This window comes from Myxocyprinus asiaticus, chromosome 3 (genome assembly GCF_019703515.2).
Source record: "Myxocyprinus asiaticus isolate MX2 ecotype Aquarium Trade chromosome 3, UBuf_Myxa_2, whole genome shotgun sequence".
Lineage (NCBI taxonomy): Eukaryota > Metazoa > Chordata > Actinopteri > Cypriniformes > Catostomidae > Myxocyprinus > Myxocyprinus asiaticus.
The window spans coordinates 1,815,246-1,840,000 of record NC_059346.1 but is presented as its reverse complement, the minus strand read 5'-3'; the positions used below and the strand labels follow the sequence as shown (position 1 = coordinate 1,840,000).

Sequence of the window (24,755 nt, the reverse complement as noted above, 5' to 3'; positions counted from 1 at the left end):
ACAGATAATGTCAATGGCAAATTAAATGTTGAATAAAATAAATGCATGTAATTGTGCATTTTACATTGACTAATTGCTTTTTACCCTTTAAGCTCGAATGGGTCCGCCCGCGAGAAAAAAAACAATTGTTAAAATATTAATAACTAGCGGATGTGTCCGAAGCCGAATACCCTATTCGGAAAGGCACAAATAATGACTTCAAAACGAATAACGGATTCATCCGAATAATTTTGACTGATAATCCAAGAAACACAAGCATAAAGCAACATTGACAAATTAACATATTCTAAATTACAATGAATTTATGAATCTGTGCAGCCAATATTTCTAAATTGAACGAAAATGTGCACGGTGTGATTTCAGATCGGATGGGCGTGGTCTCGACTCCATTTGCGGTCTCTGTAAATTGTGCACGTCTGGAGATGGTCAGGTGTAACATTAAGATGCAACATCATAGGGGGTCTGGGTAGCTCAGTGGTAAAATACGCTGGCTACCACCCCTGGAGTTCGCTAGTTCGCTAGTTCGAATCCCAGGGCGTGCTGAGTGACTCCAGCCAGGTCTGCTAAGCAACCAAATTGGCCCGGTTGCTAGGGAGGGTAGAGTCACATGGGGTAACCTCCTCGTGGTCGCTATAATGTGGTTTGTTCTCGGTGGGGCGCATGGTGAATTGAGCGTGGTTGCCGCGGTGGATGGCGTGAAGCCTCCACACGCGCTATGTCTCCGTGGCAACACGCTCAACAAGCCACGTGATAAGATGCGCGGGTTGACTGTCTCAGACGCGGAGGCAACTGGGATTCGTCCTCCGCCACCCGGACTGAGGCGAATTACTACGCGACCACGAGGACTTAGAACGCATTGGGAATTGGGCATTCCAAATTGGGAGAAAAAGGGGAAAAAATCCCCCCCCCCCCAAAAAAAAAAAAAAAGATGCAACATCATATACACTTTCCACTTCTTTTTTTTTCCTCGCCAATTTGGAACGCCCAATTCCCAATGCACTCTAAGTCCTCGTGGTGGCGTAGTGACTCAATCCGTGTGGCGGAGGACGAATCTCAGTTGTCTCCGCGTCTGAGACTGTCAATCTGCGCATCTCATCACGTGGCTTGTTGAGCACGTTACCGCGGAGATGTAGTGCGTGTGGAGGCTTCACGCTATTCTCTGCGGCATCCACGCACAACTCACCACGCACCCCACCGAGAGCAAGAACCACATTATAGCAACCACGAGGAGGTTACCCCATGTGACTCTACCCTCCCTAGCAACCGGGCCAATTTGGTTGCTTAGGAGACCTGGCTGGAGTCACTCAGCACACCCTGGGATTCGAACTAGCGAACTCCAGGTGTGATAGCCAGCGTTAATACTCGCTGAGATACCCAGGCCCCACACACTTTCCACTTTTTGAAATGTCTATGTTAATGTATCACATGATTCACACGTGATTTCCATGTATTTATTTATAGTCTAAACCTGAGTGCGATGTTAAATTCCTGACCTGAACTGACGATTTCACGTCGGGGCTCGTCTACCCGTCTCTTAAAGTTGACCATATTTATATCCACATCAACAATTAAGGAAATTATCTGGTTAAGACTTTATTCCGAAACAAAGTTAAAAATGCTCCATAAAGGTTTAAATGCTCCATATAGTATTCATCTATTCGGAATATTCCTCCTCATGTAAAACAAAGAACCTTTTTTGTTCTTGTTTTTCTTTAAACCGTGCTAAATTTGCGACTGTTAAGTGTTCTTGAGCTTTGAAAAGGTGCTGTATAAATGTAACATTATTATTATTATTATTGCTATTATTATTACTTAACTAAATAATGGTGTCCTATCGTAAAAATTCCTGATAGATTTACGGGACTTTCACCTGTTTGTAGGCTATATTGATATATTATCTTTATTTTAATGCTTCAATTTGTATTTATTATTCACCGCAAAATTTTTCCTGGGTCAAAAATCTTTCCTGGGTCTTCATTGGTCGCTGACGTGCACTGTCATCCACATGCAAGAAGTTAGTTACATGGCAATTACAGCTCAGGTGATTGGCTCCCAAAGGGAAGCATGTCGATTGTGCGTTATTGTACCTGCTCTCGGTAGTCTCCTAGGTAGGTTCTGTGTGCGTCACCTGTTCTGTTTCTCGTTGTCCAGGAGTCTCTGCATGTCTCGGGTTCTGCGTTCTGCCTGGTTCTTCTCGTCCTCCAGAGCAGATCGCCAGTTCTCCCACTGTCTTTCTTTCTCCAGCAGCTCGTCGTTTAGACTCTCCAGTTCCACCACCTGCTCTTCCAGCATACTGCATGTGGTCTTCAGTGTCTCGATGTTCTGCAGATAAACAGACTCAAACATTACATGAGATAAGTCATTTGGTTCAATACAGGGGTCTCACATGTGCATGCCAATGTACTTCAGTTCAGGCAGCGCATCACTTTCGGTGATTCACGCAAGTAAAAGCATCCACACTGTGCCGGCCGTGCTGCGCAGTTGACTGGATGACAGCCTGCGTTTTCTTGATCAGAACACTTGATGTAAACAAAAAGATACACTATCAATGCTTGAGATTTTCAACCCAGCATACAAGCTCCTTAAGAAACCATAATGACGGTGACTCTCAAAAATACATTTTTATGATTTGATGCAGCTGGCTGAACAGCAGTGCATGTCTTTGTTTCTTTATACATTGAAAAGTGTCATTAAATGTCTATGTGTTTAACAAGCCGGTCCCAGCTTCCTCCTTACTGTCTTAAGTGTTACACTGGTGCCGAAACCCGGGTAGGAGGAAGGATGCACCGTCCAAGGTGTCCCCGCCGCTGACTGAGGATCGTGACGCCGAGGGAGTGCTCGATCTGGTGGTGCTGGAGCACTGCATCAACCGGCAACCGGAAGGGATGGCTGAGGGGGTCCATTGCCATCGCCTGGTTTCGCAGACGGAAGCACGACAGCGAGCTGAGGGCCAGTCGAGGACGTGTCCGGGACCGGCAAGCCCATCTCTCTCTCCTCTCTCTGCTTTCTCTCTCCCTTTTGTTTTATCTGCCCCCCTCTTCCCTTTCTCCTCTCTTTTGCCCTGTTCCCCCTTTCAGGCATGCAGAGGTCAGATCCGGAGACCGGTGTGACCTGTCGATGCTCCCTCCCTAGAATTGGGGGGAGTAGGTCACAGGCCGTAGAAATCCCTGACCTGAGTTTGGCGATGGGATGTGTGGTAAGCAGGCCGGAGCCGAGTGGCGTCTGGGCAGAGCGAGGCCTGGAAGGTCCCAGCTTCCTCCTTACCATCTTAAGTGTTACAAATTACTACTGATTTATTATTATTAGTAGTAGTAATAGTAGTATTACAGAGAACATTACATAAGTTTAAGTTGAGCTTTTATTTTGGTGGACCTTTTATTTTGAAGTCCTTTCCATTTCTGTGTTTTGACAGAAGCTTCTGAGCTCCAGAAAAGCCGGCCACTACGTGACCCAATGTGATTATTAAACCGCAAAAGGCTGCTATTATTTTAAATAAACATGTAGTCTGTATGTGCCTCACACTTTAAAGTGAATTAGCGCTCTGCTCGCTGTCATCTGCTACAAACAGAGTGCGTAATGCTCATGATGGTGTTTTCCGTGTTTGAGTCAAGGAGCTGTTAAAGGTATGAACACACTAGGACATCGGTTTTTGATATCAGACACTGATTTATAATATGTCAGTGGTATCGGAGCATTTTTACGAGCAAAAAGTACATGAGTACTTAGACACCAGTATCGGTATCGGGAGTTTAGGGGCGGGACTATTTGTTTGTCTGAACAAAGGCAAACGGAGGGAATGTTGACTTTTTGATTTTGGGTCTTTTTTTAAAGTGAAACGACAAGTTTGGGTGTGTAAATGACTTGTACCTGTTTCTGGTTGTTGAGGTGCATCTCTCTGTCTGCGACCTCTCTGCGCAGACGGTCCACATCATGAGTGAGCTGCAGTCGCTCCTCGTTCTCCACAGTCATCTCGTCCAGCTGTTTGGACAGGTAGAAGTTCTGGCGGTTTAACTCTGCATTCTCCTGCGTCAGCTGAGTTAACTGCTCCTCCAGGTCTGTTATTACCTGTCACATCATCAACATCATCTTCATCACCACATGTCAGTCACAGTCTTGTTTCATTGCCCTCATCAACAGAATCATGATTGTCTTCACTGAGACACTAATCACCCACTAATCAATATTTATGATTATGCTGATCAGCCATTGTACACATAACTATCACATTTATTAAAGCCAATTTACCATTAGAATTTCCACTATATACAGTGGCAAGAAAAAGTATGTGAACCCTTTGGAATTAGCTGGTTTTCTGCATTAATTGGTCATAAAATGTGATCTCATTTTCATCAGAGTAACAAGTATAGACAAACACAATGTGCTTAAACTAACAACACACAAACAATTATAATCTTTCATGTCTTTATTGAACACATCCCATTAAACATTCACAGTGCTGTGGAAAAAGTAAGTGAACCCTTGGATTTATTAACTGGTCGATCCTCCTTTGGCAGCAATAACCTCAATCAAGCGTTTCCGGTATCTGCGGATTAAACCTGCACAACGTTCAGAAGGAATTTTGGATCATTCTTCCTTACAGAACTGCTTCAGCTCAGACATATTCTTAGGATGTCTGGTGTCTCTCTTGATGTCATTCCACAGCAACTCTATTGGGTTAAGGTCTGGGCTCTGACTGGGACACTCCAAAAGGTGGATTTTCTTTTTTTGAAGTCATTCTGTAGTGGATTTACTTCGATGTTTATGGTCATTGTCCTGCTGCATCACCCAACTTCTACTGATCTTCAGCTGGCACACAGACACCCTGACATTATCCTGTAGGATGTCTTGATAAACTTGGGAATTAATTTTTCCCTCGATGATGGCAAGCAGTCTAGGCCCCGAAGCAGCAAAGCAGCCCCAAATCATGATGCTCCCTCCACCGTACTTCACCGTTGGGATGATGTTTTCATGTTGGTATGAGGTGCCCTTTTTATGCCATACGTAGTGCTGCGTGTTCTTCACAAACAATTCAACCTTACTTTCATCAGTCCACAAAACATTTTCCCAGTAGTGTTGTGGAGTGTCAAGATGGTCTTTGGCAAACTTCAGGCGCACAATTATGTTTTTGTAGGAAAGCAGTGGCTTCCTTCATGATGTCCTGCCATGGACACCATACCTGTTTAATGTTTTCTGTATAGTAAACTCATGAACAGAGATGTTAACCAGCTCCAATGATTCCTTCAAGTCTTTATCTGTCACTCTAGGGTTCTTTTTTACCTCATTGAGCATTCTGCGGTGTGCCCTTTGAGTCATCTTGGCTGGACGGCCACTTCTAGTGAGAGTACCTATAGTACTAAATCATCTCCATTTATAGACAGTTTGTCTAACTGTGGACAGATGAATATTTAAACTCTTCGAGATAACTTTAACCCTTTCCAACTTTATGCAAAGCAACAATTCTTGATCGTAGGTCTTCGGAGATCTTTTTTGCAAGGCATGGTCCACATCAGCAGATGCTTCTTGTGAATGAGAAAACTCAAAATATTTGAGTGCTTTTTATAAGTCAAAGTAGCTCTAACCCACACCTCCAATCTCGTTTCATTAACTGGATGCCAGGTTTGCCAACTCCTGACACTAATTAGCTTTTGTTGACGTCATTAGCCTAGGGGTTCACTTACTTTTTCCAAAATACACTGTGAATGTTTGAATGATGTATTTAATATGTACTAGAAAAATGTAATATTTTATGTGATATTAGTTAAAACAGATTGTGTTTGTTCATTATTGTAACTTAGATGAAGATCAAACCAGATTCTAAGACAAATTTATACATAAATGCAGGTAATTCCAAAGGGTTCACATACTTTTTCTTGTCATTGTATTGTATAACATTAAGCAACCTGAATATTGTGACTATTTTATTGTGGTTTTTATTTGCCCATTTAGTTTTGTAAAGATGGCGTCATTAGACTACAATTGCAATCATTTGCTTAAACTTTAAATCCTCTAATTGAAGTATTTACTCTTATTGTAAACCAAGTCACACAGAGTCACATGACAGTATAATGATGCAGACTGATCTGGGGTCTGTGGTTTGGGGTAAATGAGGCTTTGAAGACAGGTACATTTTCTGTGTGGACCAGTTCTCTTATAGCATCACTCAGACTCAAAGCCAAGAGAAGAAGATACAAGTTGTTTCGATCCTTTCTCTCTGTGGCCGATTTAGTCGATAATTTCTCTCTAAATCCTTTATCCTGTCCGGCTGTCCCTGAGGAAGCCTAATCCAAACGTAAGAGTCGAAATCATGCAACGCTTTCACTACACCCTTGCTGCAATTCTTTTGAAACCACAGCGTATCAATCACTTTGTGTCTTCTATAAAATGTATGCCAGGTATGCCACACCAAGAAATTTTAGAGCTGGGCGATATATCGAATATTCACGTTATAATCGCGATGATTTTGCTTTCGATGTAAAATTCTACAATATCGTAATATAATTTGAATGCACCCTTTATCATCATTAGCATCATTAGACTCATTTCGCAATCCTTCAGGGCTGCACAATTCATCAAAATAATATCAGAATCTTACCCAGAATTAATGAAATCTGAAAAAGTAATTAGATTACAGTAACTAATTACTTTGTAATTGGTTTACACCCAACACTTCAGAGCAAATACATAATTCTCGAGATGTACAGTATAACGAATATCGTCATATTTGAAGCCATATGACGATAAATATCATAGCGATGATATAAAGTGTCAACCGACGGAGATTTTGCTATATCGTGTATATCGCAATATGTGATTTTTATTTATTAATTTATTTATTATTTACTTAGTGTTTGTCTTTTTCTAAATAAAGAGGAAGTAGTTTTAATTTATAAAGTATTTAATTCACTGACTGGAGTTCCAAAAATAGGCATTACAATATGGTTATTTAATATACAAACCAATTTTTATTGAATTTCCAGAAAACTTTTACTATATTGTGATATATATCTTTATCGTGATATAAAATTATTCATAACGGTATATACGATTTTGGTCTTATCGCCCATGCCTACCCAGCGCTAATACATTTTCGTTTGAAAACGGATCGATTTTGCTTTGTTTACATTGGAATGGCATTCTCCTCCAAACAATCTGAAAATATTTTGGAACATTATGACGTATGAAAACTGAATGAAAGCTGATGTAGACTTGGTCTCGTGTAGTCAGACCTTTGACTAAAGCGGCAAAGGTCTTTGATATCCAAGATATATAATACCATAATAAAAGTCAATGCGTGTACAATACAATGCGTAATAAAGTTGAACAGTCATTGATCAAGGGGTTATGGGAAATCTTAGCCCAGGAAGTATGAACGGACAGACACTACTTGGTGACTTACCGAGCAGCTGTCTCTTAAAGCGTCAAACTTGCGTTGAATTTCATCTCTGTGGGCCTGAATAAGAAAAAATATACACCATCAGTGTGAGTGCATGCTGTCATCTTCTACAACACTATCCAGGGTTTCTGCAGGTTTTATGAAGCCAAATTTAAGACTTTTATAAGACCTTTTCAAGACCAACTAAAGAAATTCAAGGAATAATTTAAGGGAACAATGTCATCGCATCGCTCTCTAAATGTAAATGCCTAGGGAGCACAAGAACAGTCATATATACTGTATACAGTAGAAACACACTAAAGTTTAAAAACTCAACTTAACAGATCTCCATTACTTTTTAATTCATTTAACAAAAAGTAACATGATACAGCTTGAATACCTCTGCCCCTATCCACCAGAATGTGGAAATAACTTTTACCTTCTGATCAGACGCATTATATCAGCTATATTCCTCTACGACACTGCTGTTTCACTGGAATAGTGTTTAAACAACACCCAAAAATATACTTCAAAGCTCTGGAATAAAATATAAGTTATCACCACCAAACAATAAAAACAAGATTTTATTCAAATAAGTAATTCAGTCATTAAATCTAGATGCTCCTGTTGTTGAGCTTCTATGATTGTTATAAGAACCTCCCTATGATTCTGCAATCTAAATCCCTAATGTCATAGATTAGCCAATTATATATATTTACACACTGTGCCACTCAGTTGACATGACTGGCGAACGGCCAAAAGACATGCCAAGGTTGGTGTCCACACACAAGTGTGGATTATCTTTTGAACTGTAGGTGGCGCTGTCTCCAAACTGCTCAGGTACGTTCAGGACATGATGTCAATGATGCATACCAAATTTCTTATAAATCTGACAATGCATTCAAAAGATATTTTACTTTAAGATAAAAATCAATGTCAGTATCACAGAGGCAGTATGGCCTTGAAAATCCTCATGACCCGAGGAATCCATAGACACCAAACTCGTGATTTTAGGACATACGGTTCAAAAGTTACGGACAAAAATATCCATTTTCAAAAGTATTGACCCATAGGTGGCGCTGTCACCAAACTTTGCATGTACCCTCAGATCATGGTCCTGATGAAGTATACCAAGTTTCGTTTCAATATGACAAACCATTGGCAACATATAGTCTCACTTCCTGTTTCATGTCGACATCGTTAAATTTGTGTTAACGTAACTTTTCAACAAAATCAAAAGTTGGTATTATTCAATATGTGCGGATCAGTCTGGAAATTATTTTGACCCACTGGCAAATTGGGCAAAGTTGGCAGGAATAGTAGCGAATAAACGATAAATGTCATAATCCAAGATGGCGGCCACTGTAATGGGATGAGTTTTAATTTAAGCGGTCCATTTGTATCATCTTTAGGAGAAGCGTAATTATATGCAACTGGTGGTGGCGCTATAGAGTTTGTCCTAGAGACAGCACATTTGGTATGGGGCTGTTCGTGCTCAGAAATGACTCTTCACTTTAAAACGAGTTAAACGCAATAAGAAACTAATCCCTCATGCAACATTTAATACCATGACCTTATGAATTTAAGACTCGTTGCTCCAATTTAAGGAGGCTTTTTTAAGGCCATAATTTGCGAAAGGGCAATTCAAGACTTTTTAAGACTATTTTCTGATGGTACAGTTCTTCTTAACACTATGTGAGTTTGTGTCTTACTCTGAGCGCTGTGATCTCCTCCTCGGCTTCTGCCGTCGTCTCCTCTAGTTCAGTTTTGGCCTGTTGCAGTTGACTCTCTAAGGCGTGTCGTGCGGCCTGCAGACTGCTGATCTGCGATTCTCTCTCTTGTAGTGAAAGCGTGAGCTCCGTCACCTGACGCTTGATCTCCAGCTTCTGTTCTTCATGTTCCAGACCCATCTATGACACAACACAATGTTCTACTGCAATTACAGGACGAGTAGTACGTTAGTATGCACTCTTGAACACAGCCAGTCCTCTCTCACCTCTCGGAGTCTGGTCTCCATCTCCAGAATCCGGCTCTTCCTGGTCTGCTCTTGTTGGCTCATCTTCTCCAGATGTTCCTCTAGTTTGGTATTCTGAGCTTCCAGTTTTCCTGCCTGTGACTCCAGATAAAACTTTTGCTGTCGGAGTTCAGATATCATCTCCTCTTGAGCTTTCCTGAGAAACAAGCCCACAGATACCATGCTTGCATCACATCAGGGGCTCTGAGGTCATACTGGGTGAATCAGTTTATTAGGGGTAGCACTTCTTTATTTAATTCATTCACAATGTATTAATGATTCAAGTCAAAATTGACGCTATATACTTCTCTATTTAATTTCCTCACCTCTGCAACTCTAGTGCATTTTTTGGCAGTGCCTGCAGTTTTTCACACCCAAATATAAAAGCTCACACATATAGTAGACTAACTGCATAAAATTGGTCTAATTTTCCAGACCAAAATATACTGAACATAATTTCATTATTAATGATCTTTTTTTTCATTGTCCTAACTTTGTAAGCATGTAATTCTGGTTCTGTTTGCTCTCTTTTGTTGTTGTTGTTCTAACTTTGTAAGCATGTAATTCTGGTTCTGTTTGCTCCCTTTTGTTGTTGTTGTTCTAACTTTGTAAACATGTAATTCTGGTTCTGTTTGCTCCTTTGTTGTTGTTGTCTAACTTTGTAAACATGTAATTCTGGTTCTGTTTGCTCCTTTGTTGTTGTTGTCTAACTTTGTAAACATGTAATTCTGGTTCTGTTTGCTCCCTTTTGTTGTTGTTGTCCTAACTTTGTAAGCATGTAATTCTGGTTCTGTTTGCTCTCTTTTGTTGTTGTTGTTCTAACTTTGTAAGCATGTAATTCTGGTTCTGTTTGCTCTCTTTTGTTGTTGTTGTCCTAACTTTGTAAGCATGTAATTCTGGTTCTGTTTGCTCCCTTTTGTTGTTGTTGTTCTAAATTTGCAAGCATGTAATTCTGGTTCTGTTTGCTCTCTTTTGTTGTTGTTGTCCTAACTTTGTAAGCATGTAATTCTGGTTCTGTTTGCTCCCTTTTGTTGTTGTTGTTCTAACTTTGTAAGCATGTAATTCTGGTTCTGTTTGCTCTCTTTTGTTGTTGTTGTCCTAACTTTGTAAGCATGTAATTCTGGTTCTGTTTGCTCTCTTTTGTTGTTGTTGTCCTAACTTTGTAAACATGTAATTCTGGTTCTGTTTGCTCTCTTTTGCTGTTGTTGTCCTAACTTTGTAAACATGTAATTCTGGTTCTGTTTGCTCTCTTTTGTTGTTGTTGTTCTAACTTTGTAAACATGTAATTCTGGTTCTGTTTGCTCTCTTTTGTTGTTGTTGTCCTAACTTTGTAAACATGTAATTCTGGTTCTGTTTGCTCTCTTTTGTTGTTGTTGTCCTAACTTTGTAAACATGTAATTCTGGTTCTGTTTGCTCCCTTTTGTTGTTCTTGTTGTTTTAACTTTGTAAACATGTAATTCTGGTTCTGTTTGCTCCCTTTTGTTGTTGTTGTCCTAACTTTGTAAGCATGTAATTCTGGTTCTGTTTGCTCTCTTTTGTTGTTGTTGTTCTAACTTTGTAAGCATGTAATTCTGGTTCTGTTTGCTCCCTTTTGTTGTTGTTGTTCTAAATTTGCAAGCATGTAATTCTGGTTCTGTTTGCTCTCTTTTGTTGTTGTTGTCCTAACTTTGTAAACATGTAATTCTGGTTCTGTTTGCTCTCTTTTGTTGTTGTTGTTCTAACTTTGTAAACATGTAATTCTGGTTCTGTTTGCTCTCTTTTGTTGTTGTTGTCCTAACTTTGTAAACATGTAATTCTGGTTCTGTTTGCTCCCTTTTGTTGTTGTTGTCCTAACTTTGTAAACATGTAATTCTGGTTCTGTTTGCTCTCTTTTGTTGTTGTTGTCCTAACTTTGTAAACATGTAATTCTGGTTCTGTTTGCTCCCTTTTGTTGTTGTTGTTCTAAATTTGCAAGCATGTAATTCTGGTTCTGTTTGCTCTCTTTTTCTTTTTTTTAGTTTGTGGCTATTTGGGGCTTACAGAAGCAGTAATAAGTGCAGACATGAGATGTTTTTCTTTGTTGTCTTACAGAGATCATATTTCACTTTGTGATTCTATAGATAATCATTCAAACTATGGTGTTTGGGCAACAAAATAAACTGTACAGTTGCATTTCTAAGAAAGAGATTTTTTTATATATATATATATATATGACTTGTCTATTTAAGTGCTATGTGAAAAACGTTTGTTCAAATGCATATTTCTATATCAACTCTAGGTGGCGCACATTTGCGACACAAAGTTTATGAGGCTTTATTCTGTTATTTTATGTAACATAAATGCAATAGTGATGGTATAAGATTTTATTTCTAGCCCCGCCCACTGCAGAATTGGAGGAATTAATGTGTCACTGGTTTTATTGTGAACAACTTATCAGGGCAGTTTTTTCCGCAAAAAAATACATAAAAGAAAAAAGACTAAAAGAAAAGTTGTTTCAAAGGTGGAGCAAGTTACTTCATTTTGAAGAAAGCTTTTTTCTTTTGCTTTGGAATAACATGCACCGATGAATCATTCACAGTAAGACCAGGAACATGTATTAAGAAAGTACAGTGTCAATTTTTATTTCATGTTGACTTCAATCTAACAAATGCATTCAAACATGACTTGTCTTAAATTGGAGCATACAGAAAATCCATTCAAACTCCTCATCAATTCCAAACATCTGATCTATTCATCATTCAGTCAATGATGTGCCTAATAAGCAAGTTAAACTAATTAAATGTGACTGCACTGATTAATTAAACCGAAATCTGTTGATTATCCACCAGGCTTCTTAACCAACTTAACCAGCAAGACTTCATTGGCATTCAACTAGCTTTACTAAACTTGAACAGAATAGTTAGGCACACTAGACCAGCACCCAAACCACCATTAACCAGTACAAACCAGTTGGGAAATGCTGTTGAAATTACTCTGAAGGGCTCTTACATGTTTTTCTGTGTGTAAATGCTGCTGTTGGCCGCTAGCTTATTGGCCTCTGAGAGTTCAGCGATCCTCTGCTCCAAACTCTTCATTTTATTGTCCATGGCATTGATGGTCTAAAGAGAGAAACACACACACAATATATAAACCACACAGCATCAGCACACACTAATATATGATATAATGCACAACAGTACATAGATAACGTCCTACTGACTCAGTCCTGCAAAAAAAAACAACAAAAAAAAAACATACTTTTAAGGAGAAGTGAGCAATTTTTTCCTTGTAAAAATACTTCTGCGTAACTTAGTTTAATATTCAGAGTCAAATATAAGTAATTCATTGTTAGTTTGACTTCCAGAAGAGTGTAAACACTGTTTCTGCATCCAAATATCCATACTTTAACCACCTGAGGCCCCGCGTCCACATGCGTGGACATTAAGTTTTGGCTTCGCTATAGGCAACGCATAATTTCATTTGATTTAAACCGACTGATCTCAGTTCAGGAGACCCTGTGTTGTCAGTAAAGGGTTAAACTTTCGATGCACCGAGTCATGTGACAAAACAACATGGCGCTGATCACAGCGGAGTTTGTCTTTGGGAGAAACGCCAACAAAACTACATCTGGTAAGAAACCTAATTACGTTTTTACATTGAAACCTGTTTGAGTCAAAAGATTAGAGTCTCTAGTGTCATCTGATATGACATTTTTTAAATTTGAGTGATTTATCGCGAAATGGCACGCTGTGAAACACAGTGCACAAATGTGTACTTTAGCACATTTTTTTCCATACAAATCCTGTATTTACTGTGCATTATCACATTGAGAATCAATGGGTTCCTCCAAATAATGTTGCTTTCAGAGGCTTTATATGGAGTTAGGATGAAAATAAAATGCATTTCAAGCTGTTCTGAGACCAGTGCAGACAGACAGCACACTGGAGGTTAAGTCATTCACTAAATAGGGAGCAAGGGAGCATCCTATAGTTCTCTATGCAGTTAAGTGCATTCACTCCTAAAATCTGATCAAAAGTTCAGTTTCAGGCTGCAGATGATGTTTGGATCACTCAACATGTTTGACAGACATGTGACAATGATAATCAGTACATAGATTCAGAATTTATAATGTATCATTTTATTTTAACATGGTTGACAGTGATTGGATGATGCTGGACATTACTTTGAATCTGAATTAATTATGATAATTTCTGATGTAATGTCTGTAACGTCTCAAAAACATGAATAATCAACACTCCTGGAAACATAATACACAATTCAATAGCTTGGTGTTATTTCAAATTTCACAACTTAGTCCCACTGTGCACATATGAGGACATTCATTATTAGGAAACTATTATTTTTTTATTTTTTTGCATGTTTATTTGGTGCTATTAGTTACAAATCAAAAAGGGGAATGGAAAATGCACACAGCAGTCACACTCGGGAGGATATAGTATGCCAAAAACAGTATGCCAATTGAGTAGTATGTCCAAATCCTCAGTATTCATTTTGCAAATATAGCAGTTTCACACCTGACTGAACTCACACAGCGAGCGATTCAGTTTATGCTCAACTGATGACAGAGGACGGTAATCTAGTTAGCTAAAGTCTTACAAGTTAACCAGATCAAGAGCTAAAAGGCTTGAAGGGTGAATCTCATGAAAACATGTGCAAGTCACATTTCACCCTAAAATCGAAAGGAAAACAAAAAGAACAAATTATATTTTGCATAAAGTATATATAGTCTTTTTTAGGACCATCAAGATTTATGTTGTAATTATCATTAGATTGTCATTACACTAAAAGTAGTGTAATTTATTTGTTTTTTGTTTAAACCAGCATAAATTACAGTTTTCAGTAATTAGCATTGTAGTAATGAGAATTTGGGGATTTCAATGCTTAATTGTCATGAAAATAATGTCACAATTAGTGGTCAAACGATAAATCGCAGAGGCCGATAAACTGGCCGATATTCTGACTTTTTTAATTATTTGCATCAGCGGATACATTTTCTCATTTGGCCGATTTGTTTCTTGAGGGCACTGAGAATCGCCTGCTTGCATGTGAAGCGACTAAAACATGTAAACGAACAGTCACAGTTTGTTTTATTGTTACGTGCCATCGTGTTACTACAATAATAGACCGGTGTGCAACACAGTGTCATTTAAATGGTCCGCATACAGAGCCGCGGCAGACGCGTTTGAGCTCATAATGTTAAAGTACTCGTCTGTTTCATTCTCCCTCTCTCTCCTCAACAGTTCCCTGTAACATTTAATTGTCTTGTCTAATGATAAAAAGGTAAATATCAATAAAACTAATATCATATACCGTCTGCAAATATGTGCGTATATCATTAAACAGATGTAATAAACCAACCTCACAAAACTTGAGCAGATCCAGCGTCCTGTGGAGCTCTCATTTACTAAAGCAGGTATTCTAACAGTCTCTCCTCAACAGTTCCCTCTCACTTTTCTAATGATAAAAGGCAAATATCAATAAAACTAATATCATATACCATCTGCAAATATGCGCATATCTCATTTAAATAGATGTAATAAACCAACCTCACAAAACTTGAGCAGATCTTCAGCATCCTGTGCTCTCATTTATTTACCTCTAAAACACGTATTCTATCAGTCTCTCCTCAACAATTCCCTGTCACTTTTCTAATGATAAAAGGCAAATATCAATAAAACTTCTATTATATACTGTCTGCAAATATGCAAATATCTCGTTTAAACAGCGTTTTCCCGCCGAGCGCTCATCTAATATCTTCCTCTGAAGCGCGTATTCCATCAGCCAGAATAAAAACTTCAGCATCAGGATCAAAAGTTCCTCTGATACACAAATCATGATGGTCAGTCCGTGACAGTCCAAGCAGGTGATCCAGACCATTTAAACTATCAGGAGATTGAGGCTCGTGCTGGATCCGCACGAGCGTGTGAGAGCAACTTCAAGGTAAAAGTGTTTCACGTGTGCTATAAGTAAATGTCTTATTCAATATGCACTGTATGTGCAATTGGTTTGAGTAAATGCGATTGCTAACGTGGACATGCCATATATGGTTGCTGGACTACTGTGTGTACTGGTATTTCCTTCCTAATATATTAACAATTTCTTCATGTGCAAATAAATTACTACAATTTGATGACTGAATGTATCTACCATTTAAAATACAATATTATTTTTTTAGATTCTTTTTTACAAAGTTAAAGTTTAGCGTGAAATTGAGTAAACATAGTGCTAAATAAGAGTTTTTTCATTTTTTTGCAATTTTATGTTTATGTTATTTACTATATTAAATTGAGTGATATATCGGCATTGTATCGGCCTATCAGCCACCCTGCTCTCTGGATATCGGCATCAGCCATTAAAAAAAAAAAACATATCGGTCGACAGCTAGTGACTATGCAAAAAAAAAAACTCGGAATGGTCCTAAAAAAAGCTTTTGTTTTCTATAAGAAAAATATAATTTTGTATTTCCTTTGTTTTGAAATGTGACGCAGACGTGTTCTTCACAGGTTTAATGAGACTGAACTTGGAATCGTACGATTATTCCTATAATTACTCAAAATCCTCAAAGCCAGACAATCAAATTCTGCTGGATGATCTAGTCAGTGTTTACACTAGAACAAACACTGATAAAGCTACACAAATACTCTCAAAATCTGCACAAACACACTGAACATTCCCACAGAGAATGGAGACACTCACGGCTTTCTGCTCACTGATGAGTTTGCATTTCTCATGAGCTTCTTCCTCATGTTGAGCTCGTTTCTGCTCAAGAGTCTCTTTATCAGCCAGATCTGATCTCATCTGAGCCTCCAAAACCTGCAGAAACACACACATACACAAACATTATAATATGTCATTAATAAGTCATAAACATTATTTAATGCGTAACAGATCATCATGTACATTCAAATATAAAAATTAGGGCTGTCGATTCATTTTATAAAAAAATGTACTCAATTAATCATGTCCACAAACCGTCTGAGCAATTCAAGCTTGTAGTACCACCTGTTTTCTGCAGGGGGCAGTAAGCGAAACACAATGTATAGGCAACGAGCAGCTTATACAGAGAACAAACCACATTTACTGTCAGAGGACAATGTCTTGCGTTCAAACACAGCTTGATAGAGCGCAAATCTGAACGCAGGGATCTCAAGATGTGTTTTTCGAAGTAATAAACTACATTTAACTTGACACAGCGATCTAAAAACACTGTTTATGACACGACGCAATCAAAGTGAGACGCTCCAAAAGCATCTGACGCAGGTGTACACTGATGCATCCTTTAAAAAGTCCTTATAATAAATCTCGGAGTGATTGACAAATTTAATTGCAAAATGGATCGCTGTGAAGTGTAGGTCAATGATTGGCTTCTGTTCAATAATATGCAAATAAACAACATATTGGATTCTAAAGCCACTTTTGTATTATCTTATCAATGCTTAACTCCTCTGCCAAAATAATGTAATGCATTTTAATAATCTGAATACTATTTTTTTATAACGTGTGTGTGTGTGTGTGTGTGTGTGTGTGTGTGTATATATATATATATATATATATCACTATGTAACATAATTTTTGTTCCTGGGTAGTAAGTGTTATTTCCTGATTGCTTATGCCTCAAAATAATAGAAAATGGCTATTATTCCCCACAAACTTTGCTTTTGTGACCAGGACAGTGATATTTTTAAATTTACCTATTTCCAAGGAGAAAACGAGCAAATTTGTGTCTTTTCGTTCACATAAAGACCGAAAAAAAACAACAACATATGAATCCAAATTAACATGTATTTATACTAAAGTAATACAAAAATGACTTCAAAAGATTTAGAAGTGAGTAGTTTTTCGAGATTTACGATTATACTGTAAATCACTTTCATGATTCAGCCCCCAAACGTAGTCTCCCATCATGTTCTCATTATACTGTCCTTGGTAGCGGCGTTCAAAGTCCAGTATATCCCGATGGAAGCGCTCGCCTTGCTCCTCCGAAAATTAAATAAGGTGTCTCTGAAAAACTGCTCTTGTTTTGTTCCCAATCATGTCAGCTTTTTCTGAGAACAATTTTGTGTTAATACGACAAAACAATCAAAAGTTTTAGCATTACAAAAATAATTTATCATAGTGTCCAAAAACGTCTCCAAACAAATAAAACATAATAATTGTACATAAGAACTAATTACACATGCAAACACAACAATGGCTAAAGGTTTGCATAGCATGCAGACATGATTTTAGTAATGAGATTTCACAGAATGAGTTTCATTCTGTGTCATTTGAGTCATCATTGAGTCTGTGTCATGTATTTGGCGCCATCTCCTGGTGGCCATATGTAACATTGTGCTTCATGTGGATTATCTAATGATCTATGTATCTGATTATCTTGTGTGTGGACTCGTTTGAAAGATAATCACCTCCTCTAAATAATGTATATTTTATGTTCCGTTTATTTTTCGTGAAGTCACAAGCAAAAACGCGGCATATAAGCAACACCAACATAATTGTCAAAGTCATATACTTAACTATTACTCACTATATTTTTGTCTGTGAGTAAAACAAATAGACTGGTTGTATTCTACTCTTTGAGAGCTTTCCAACAACATATGACACATGGCTATTTGATCTGTCTGATGTTTTTACTGATTGCAATAATATGTACAGTGCATTTTTTTTTTTTTTTTTTTATCAAAATGGTACACTTCTGATTTGTCTGCATATTTAAAAGCACTTGTTCAGTTTTGGTCATAATGTCTACATGCATTGGAAAGTAGAGCTTCTAAGCTTTCAAACGGTACCTATTTTGTGTTGGTCAAGACTGTAGTTATTAATATTCCAATGATTATTTTTCCTTTCTCGTGGGCCCGTTAACCCACATTAGTTTCAGCGTTTATGGTGTGTGCTGAACTTTACCTTGATCTTGTCCTCATAGAGTCGCTCTTTCTGGACCAGATGGGTTTCCATCCTCTGCGCTGTAGCCTGAGTTTCACGCAAGTTCTCCTCCAGCTCCTAAACACACACACACACACACACACACACACACACACACACACACACACACACACACACACACACACACACACACTGTCAGAGAACATTTAGGTCCAAAGACATTCCAGCACAAAAATTCTCCTGGATTTCCATGTTTCCGTCAACAGAACTGAAAGAATGAACTTGCTTTGAAAAGTTCGCCGCAAGTCTGTGTGCAGCTGGACGGTCTGCTCGTAACACCATCAAGGTGTGTGTTAGAAGGTGACGAGGTGTGTGTGTGCGGCAACAGATGGGACATTGTGTGAGTGAAGCGTCAGTGTGTGTGTGTGATCTGTTGTAAAGTGTTAATCTGTACAACACTGAGACGAGACACTGAAAATGGTATGAAGAGAGACGTGAAGAGTGAACTAGAGATAAATCTGTATGTGTGTGTGTGTGTGTGTGTGTGAGGAGTGGTTACAGGTCAGCTGGTTAAGGAGGCATGTTATTGGTTTAATCCTCGCTCGACTTATCCATCTTGCTCACCAGTATCTTCTCGGCCATCTGTTGAATCTGGTGGGATTTGGTCTGGATGTCGTCCTTCAGTTTATTCTCTCGCCGCTCCACCATCTCAAGACGCTTCACCTGATTCTCCAAAGTCTTTCTGCCCTCCTGAACACACACACACACGCACACACATTACATAAGAATTATTTTGCACATTTATTACAGGTTCAGTACTCCTGGTGTATCTCACAAAAACTGTCAAGAACATATTAATACAATTTTGCATAAATAAAATTATGCAAAATTTTAGGCCCATTATTATTTTGGGCATTATGATAATTTTTCATGACATTCAAGCACATTTTCTTCACATTTCTCATTACCGTAATGCAAAAAATTTACAATAATAAGAAACACAAAAAAAACTCTACATTCAGACACATAACACTAATGAGAAAATGCATTTACATGTTATTAAAATAATGCCATGATGAAAACAAACCTTAGTGATCCTACAATCTGGGATCATACAGGCATCAGTGAATAAAAATCCAGGAGTTTTAAAGTAATTTTCTGGGTTCAATACAACTTAAGATCAATCAGCAGCATTTGTGGCATAATGTTGATTACCCCTAAATTAAGTTGTACTCGTCCCTCCTTTTCTTTAAAAAAAAAAAAGCAAAAATCTGTATCACAGTGAGACACTTACAATGGAAGTCAATGGGGTCAATTTTTGGACAGTTTAAAAGGCAGAACGTTTATGCTTATAATTTTATAAAAGCACTTACATTTATTCTTCTGCTAAAACTTGTTTATTATTTGAGCTGTAAAGTGATTTAACCCTTTAAGCTCTGAAGCTGTTTTTAAAGATTTCCTGTTTCAGTGGCATACACAAAATTAAAGGATTATAACTCGACAAAAAACAAGGAGAGTCAAGTGTTTGGTATCATTGTAAAGAAAACTTTTCAAAATGTTTAATGTTATAGATTATGATGCATTCTGAGACTCTCAGCCTAAGAAACTGCTAAAATCAAAAAGTCAAAAATTTAATTTTAAGCAAATTTTTCTTATTTAACATTATATATCTCTGGGTGTAAACAAGGTGGCTCCGAAAAACTGCTTTTGTTTTGTTTCCAATCATGTCAACGTTTTCTGAGAACAATTTTGTGTTGATACGACAAAGCAATCAAAAGTTATAGCATTACAAAAATAATTTATTATAGTGTCCAAAAACATCTCCAAACAATTAAAACATAATAATTGTACATAAGAACTAATTACACACGCAAACACAACAATGACTAAAGGTTTGCATAGCATGCAGACATGATTTTAGTAATGAGATTTCACAGAATGAGTTTCATTCTGTGTCATTTGAGTCATCATTGAGTCTGTGTCATGTATTTGGCGCCATCTCCTGGTGGTCATATGTAACATTGTGCTTCATGTGGATTATCTAATGATCTATGCATCTGATTATCTTGTGTGTGGACTCGTTTGAAAGATAATCACCTCCTCTGAGTAATGCTATGTGATATTTTATGTTCCATTTATTTTCCGTGAAGTTATAAGCGAAAACGCAGCATATAAGTAACACCAACATAATTGTCAAAGACATATACTTAGCTATTACTCGCTATATTTTTGTCTGTGAGTAAAACAAATAGGCTGGTTGTATTCTACTCTTTGAGAGCTTTCCAACAACATATGACACATGACTATTTGATCAGTTTGATGTTTTTTACTGATTGCAATAATATGCACAGTGCAATTTTTTAAATAAATTGTCAAAACGGAACACTTCTGATTTGTCTGTTAATTTCAAAGCACTTGTTCAGTTTTGGTCATAATGTCTACATGCATTGGAAAGTAGAGCTTCTAAACTTTAAAACGATACCTATTTTGTGTTGGTCAAGACTGTAGTTATTCATATTTTGACGATTTTGTTTTTCCCTCACGGGCCCATCCGAGCTTAAAGTATTAAATCGTCATTAGTCATTTTATGGATTTAGTGATTGTTGACATTACATCATCATGGCAAAGAAGTTGTAAAATTGGCTATAACTTTACACAGATGCGGTTAGTAAATTATTTTATCACAGTAAAATCATGTTAACACACATACTGGTTACATCTTGTGTCTATACTTTTAAAACAGTGAATATTTTAACGTTTACGGGTTGGTCCCATTCACTTCTGTTCCATTGTTTTTTTTTACTTTTTTAAAGAAAAGGAGGGACGAGTCAAAATTATTTTTTGTGGTAATCAACATTATGACACAAATGCTGTTGATTGAGCTTAACTTGAACTACTGATCCCAGAATATTCCTTTAAGTAATTTCTCTAGCACACATTTTACGTTGCGTTTACATTCATTTGTATACAACTACTAAAACGGTACTGTCTCTTTAAGAATAGCGTCAATTCAGCGAACGTCTCACAGAACTTTTTCGGTTGAGCGCATATTAACGAGAGTTTCTTTACTGCATTAGTGCTGTGTTGATTAATTAAATTAATTAAAAGAGACGGAACGACAAATAGAGACAAGTGTATCTTTGATGAACACACATTACAAAACAGAAATGTTGTTTAATGTTTTCAAATATTCTTGAGTGAGTTTTGGGTAAATATCAGTCATTGATAAACGTGTAATCACTCGTGCACTAGTTAACGAAAGCCACCAGGTTTACCTCGGTCTCTCGGAGGCGTCTGCGCAGCGTGTCACTGGGGTCAGATTTACTGCGCAGACGTTCAAGGTCTCTCTCCAGACGCTCTTTGGCCTGACGGATGTTCTGCAGCAGCTCTGTGGCCTCTGTGCTCGACTTCACCGCCTGCAGGGTCAAAGGTCAAACATAACCATAGACACTTTAAAGTCTATTAAAGGTGTAAAATATGAGTAAATTGGTGGTGACATAAACGTTTGCTTTTAAATCATGGAGACAGCAATATTAAAATAGACATCAGTGTTTAATAAATAATTAAATCTATTAATACTAATTATTATTATTTAAAAAAAACTACTTTTACGCCATGTAATATAGTTCTTTAGTCAAGCTGTAGACTGTCTGCAGTTAGCAAGCAATGTAGCAACTTTGAGCATTACTATAAAATTCAGTTGATGTGTGGTATATATTATTATGTTATATAATGTTTTATTATATTATAATTATAACCTTTATAATATTATAACAAATTATTATATTATATTATAATATAGGAGCATTAATATAAAATATAAAAAGTGCCACAATTATAAACTTTATTACAACTTTATTATTATAAATATAAACTTTATAATATTATAACTAATTATGTTATATTATATTATGTTATATATTATATATTATATTAAATTATATGATGTTATGTTATATTATGTTTTATGTTATATAATGTTTTATTATATTATATTATTTTATGTTATGGTATATTATCTTATATATTTTTTTTATTATCATAAAACTGATGTTTTTGGCTTTTAAACTGGTTGAGCTACAAGCCGATATATGCACAGCTATATACCACACATCAACTGAATTTTATATTAACACCCCTATATTATAATATAATATAATAATTAGTTATAATATTATAAAGTTTATAATTATAGTATAATAACACATTATATAACATAATAAAAAAATAATATAACATAATAGAATACAGCATAATTTATTTTTAATATAATATAATATAATATAATATATAATTAAATATAATAGAACATAATATAAAATAATAATTAGTTATAATATTATAAAGTTTATAATTATAATATAATAAAACATATAATAAAAAATAATATAACATAATAGAATACAGCATCATTTATTTTTAATATAATATATAATTAAATATAACATAATATAAAATAAGAATTAGTTATAATATTATAAAGTTTATAATTATAATATAATAAAACATATAATAAAAAATAATATAACATAATAGAATACAGCATCATTTATTTTTAATATAATATAACATATAATTAAATAATATAATATAATATAAAATAATAATTAGTTATAATATTATAAAGTTTATAATTATAGTAAAATAAAACATTATATAACATAATAAAAAAATAATATAACATAATAGAATACAGCATCATTTATTTTTAATATAATATAACATATAATTAAATAATATAATATAATATAATAATTAGTTATAATATTATAAAGTTCATAATTATAGTATAATAAAACATTATATAACATAATAAAAAAATAATATAACATAATAGAATACAGCATCATTTATTTTTAATATAATATAACATATAATTAAATAATATAATATAATATAAAATAAGAATTAGTTATAATATTATAAAGTTTATAATTATAGTAAAATAAAACATTATATAACATAATAAAAAAATAATATAACATAATAGAATACAGCATCATTTATTTTTAATATAATATATAATTAAATATAACATAATATAAAATAAGAATTAGTTATAATATTATAAAGTTTATAATTATAATATAATAAAACATATAATAAAAAATAATATAACATAATAGAATACAGCATCATTTATTTTTAATATAATATATAATTAAATATAACATAACATAAAATAAGAATTAGTTATAATATTATAAAGTTTATAATTATAATATAATAAAACATAACATAATAAAAAATAATATAACATAATAGAATACAGCATCATTTATTTTTAATATAATATAATATATAATTAAATATAATATAATAGAACATAATATAAAATAATAATTAGTTATAATATTATAAAGTTTATAATTATAATATAATAAAACATATAACATAATAAAAATAATATAACATAATAGAATACAGCATAATTTATTTTTAATATAATATAACATATAATTAAATAATATAATATAATATAATAATTAGTTATAATATTATAAAGTTCATAATTATAGTATAATAAAACATTATATAACATAATAAAAAAATAATATAACATAATAGAATACAGCATCATTTATTTTTAATATAATATATAATTAAATATAACATAATATAAAATAATAGTTATAATATTATAAAGTTTATATTTATAGTATAACAAAACATTATATAACATAATAAAAAAAAAACAGAATACAGCATCATTTATTTTTAATATAATATAATATATAATTAAATATAATAGAACATAACATAAAATAATTAGCTATAATATTATAAAGTTTATATTTATAATAATCAGAATCAGAATGAGCTTTATTGCCAAGTATGCTTACACACACACAAGGAATTTGTCACGGTGACAGAAGCTTCCAGTGCAAGAGAATACAACATATATATACATACAAACATATACATTTAAACATAATAAATACATAATAAAGTTATAATAATGTTTATAATTGTGGCTCTTAAACTGCTTGATCTACACTCAAAGCCGATATATGCACAGCTATATACCACACATCAACTGAATTTTATATGAACCCTCCTATATTATAATATCATATAATAATTTCACTTGGATCTGAACACAAATCAGATCAGGTTCATAAATCTCAGTGTTTTTTACCGACACTGAATCAGTTTACATACGGTACCTTTGAGAGTTTATCTTGCAGCTCTTGTATCTTCATCTGCTGTTCAGCATTTGTCTGAAACACAGAAGATCTCAGAACATCAGCCACAGAGGGAAATTCTTATACTGAAGCATAACGATCACTGTAGACGCGGTAATTACCGTGAGTAGGTTAAGTCCATGACAGAGACAAACAAATGTTTCATTGAGAAGTGTAGCACCAGGACAGATAAGGTGTAGAAACTAGAGATCTATCATTATCACTTTCTAAACACATCTTATTGTGCATGCATCATCAGTACATGTTGTTATTTCAGAGAAAACAAGTTTGCCTTCATCATCCTTAACCAAAATGTAATGACTTG

At 35.3% G+C, this 24,755-nt stretch overlaps 1 protein-coding gene across 3 annotated transcripts in view; it reads right to left on the bottom strand.

Moving 5' to 3' along the window:
- Window positions 1-24,755, bottom strand: part of LOC127423095 (citron rho-interacting kinase-like) — a 138,360-nt gene that overhangs the window by 55,450 nt on the left and 58,155 nt on the right. For all 3 annotated transcript variants that reach the window (XM_051667143.1, XM_051667150.1, XM_051667159.1), the window contains exons 16-26: window positions 24,413-24,466; window positions 21,521-21,661; window positions 18,870-18,995; window positions 18,267-18,362; window positions 16,062-16,178; window positions 12,354-12,463; window positions 9,369-9,543; window positions 9,085-9,282; window positions 7,397-7,450; window positions 3,868-4,065; window positions 2,129-2,322 (exon numbers count right to left, since the gene is read on the bottom strand). In XM_051667143.1, the coding sequence (XP_051523103.1) occupies window positions 2,129-2,322; window positions 3,868-4,065; window positions 7,397-7,450; window positions 9,085-9,282; window positions 9,369-9,543; window positions 12,354-12,463; window positions 16,062-16,178; window positions 18,267-18,362; window positions 18,870-18,995; window positions 21,521-21,661; window positions 24,413-24,466 (1,463 nt within the window). The remainder of the gene's footprint in view (window positions 1-2,128; window positions 2,323-3,867; window positions 4,066-7,396; window positions 7,451-9,084; window positions 9,283-9,368; window positions 9,544-12,353; window positions 12,464-16,061; window positions 16,179-18,266; window positions 18,363-18,869; window positions 18,996-21,520; window positions 21,662-24,412; window positions 24,467-24,755) is intronic.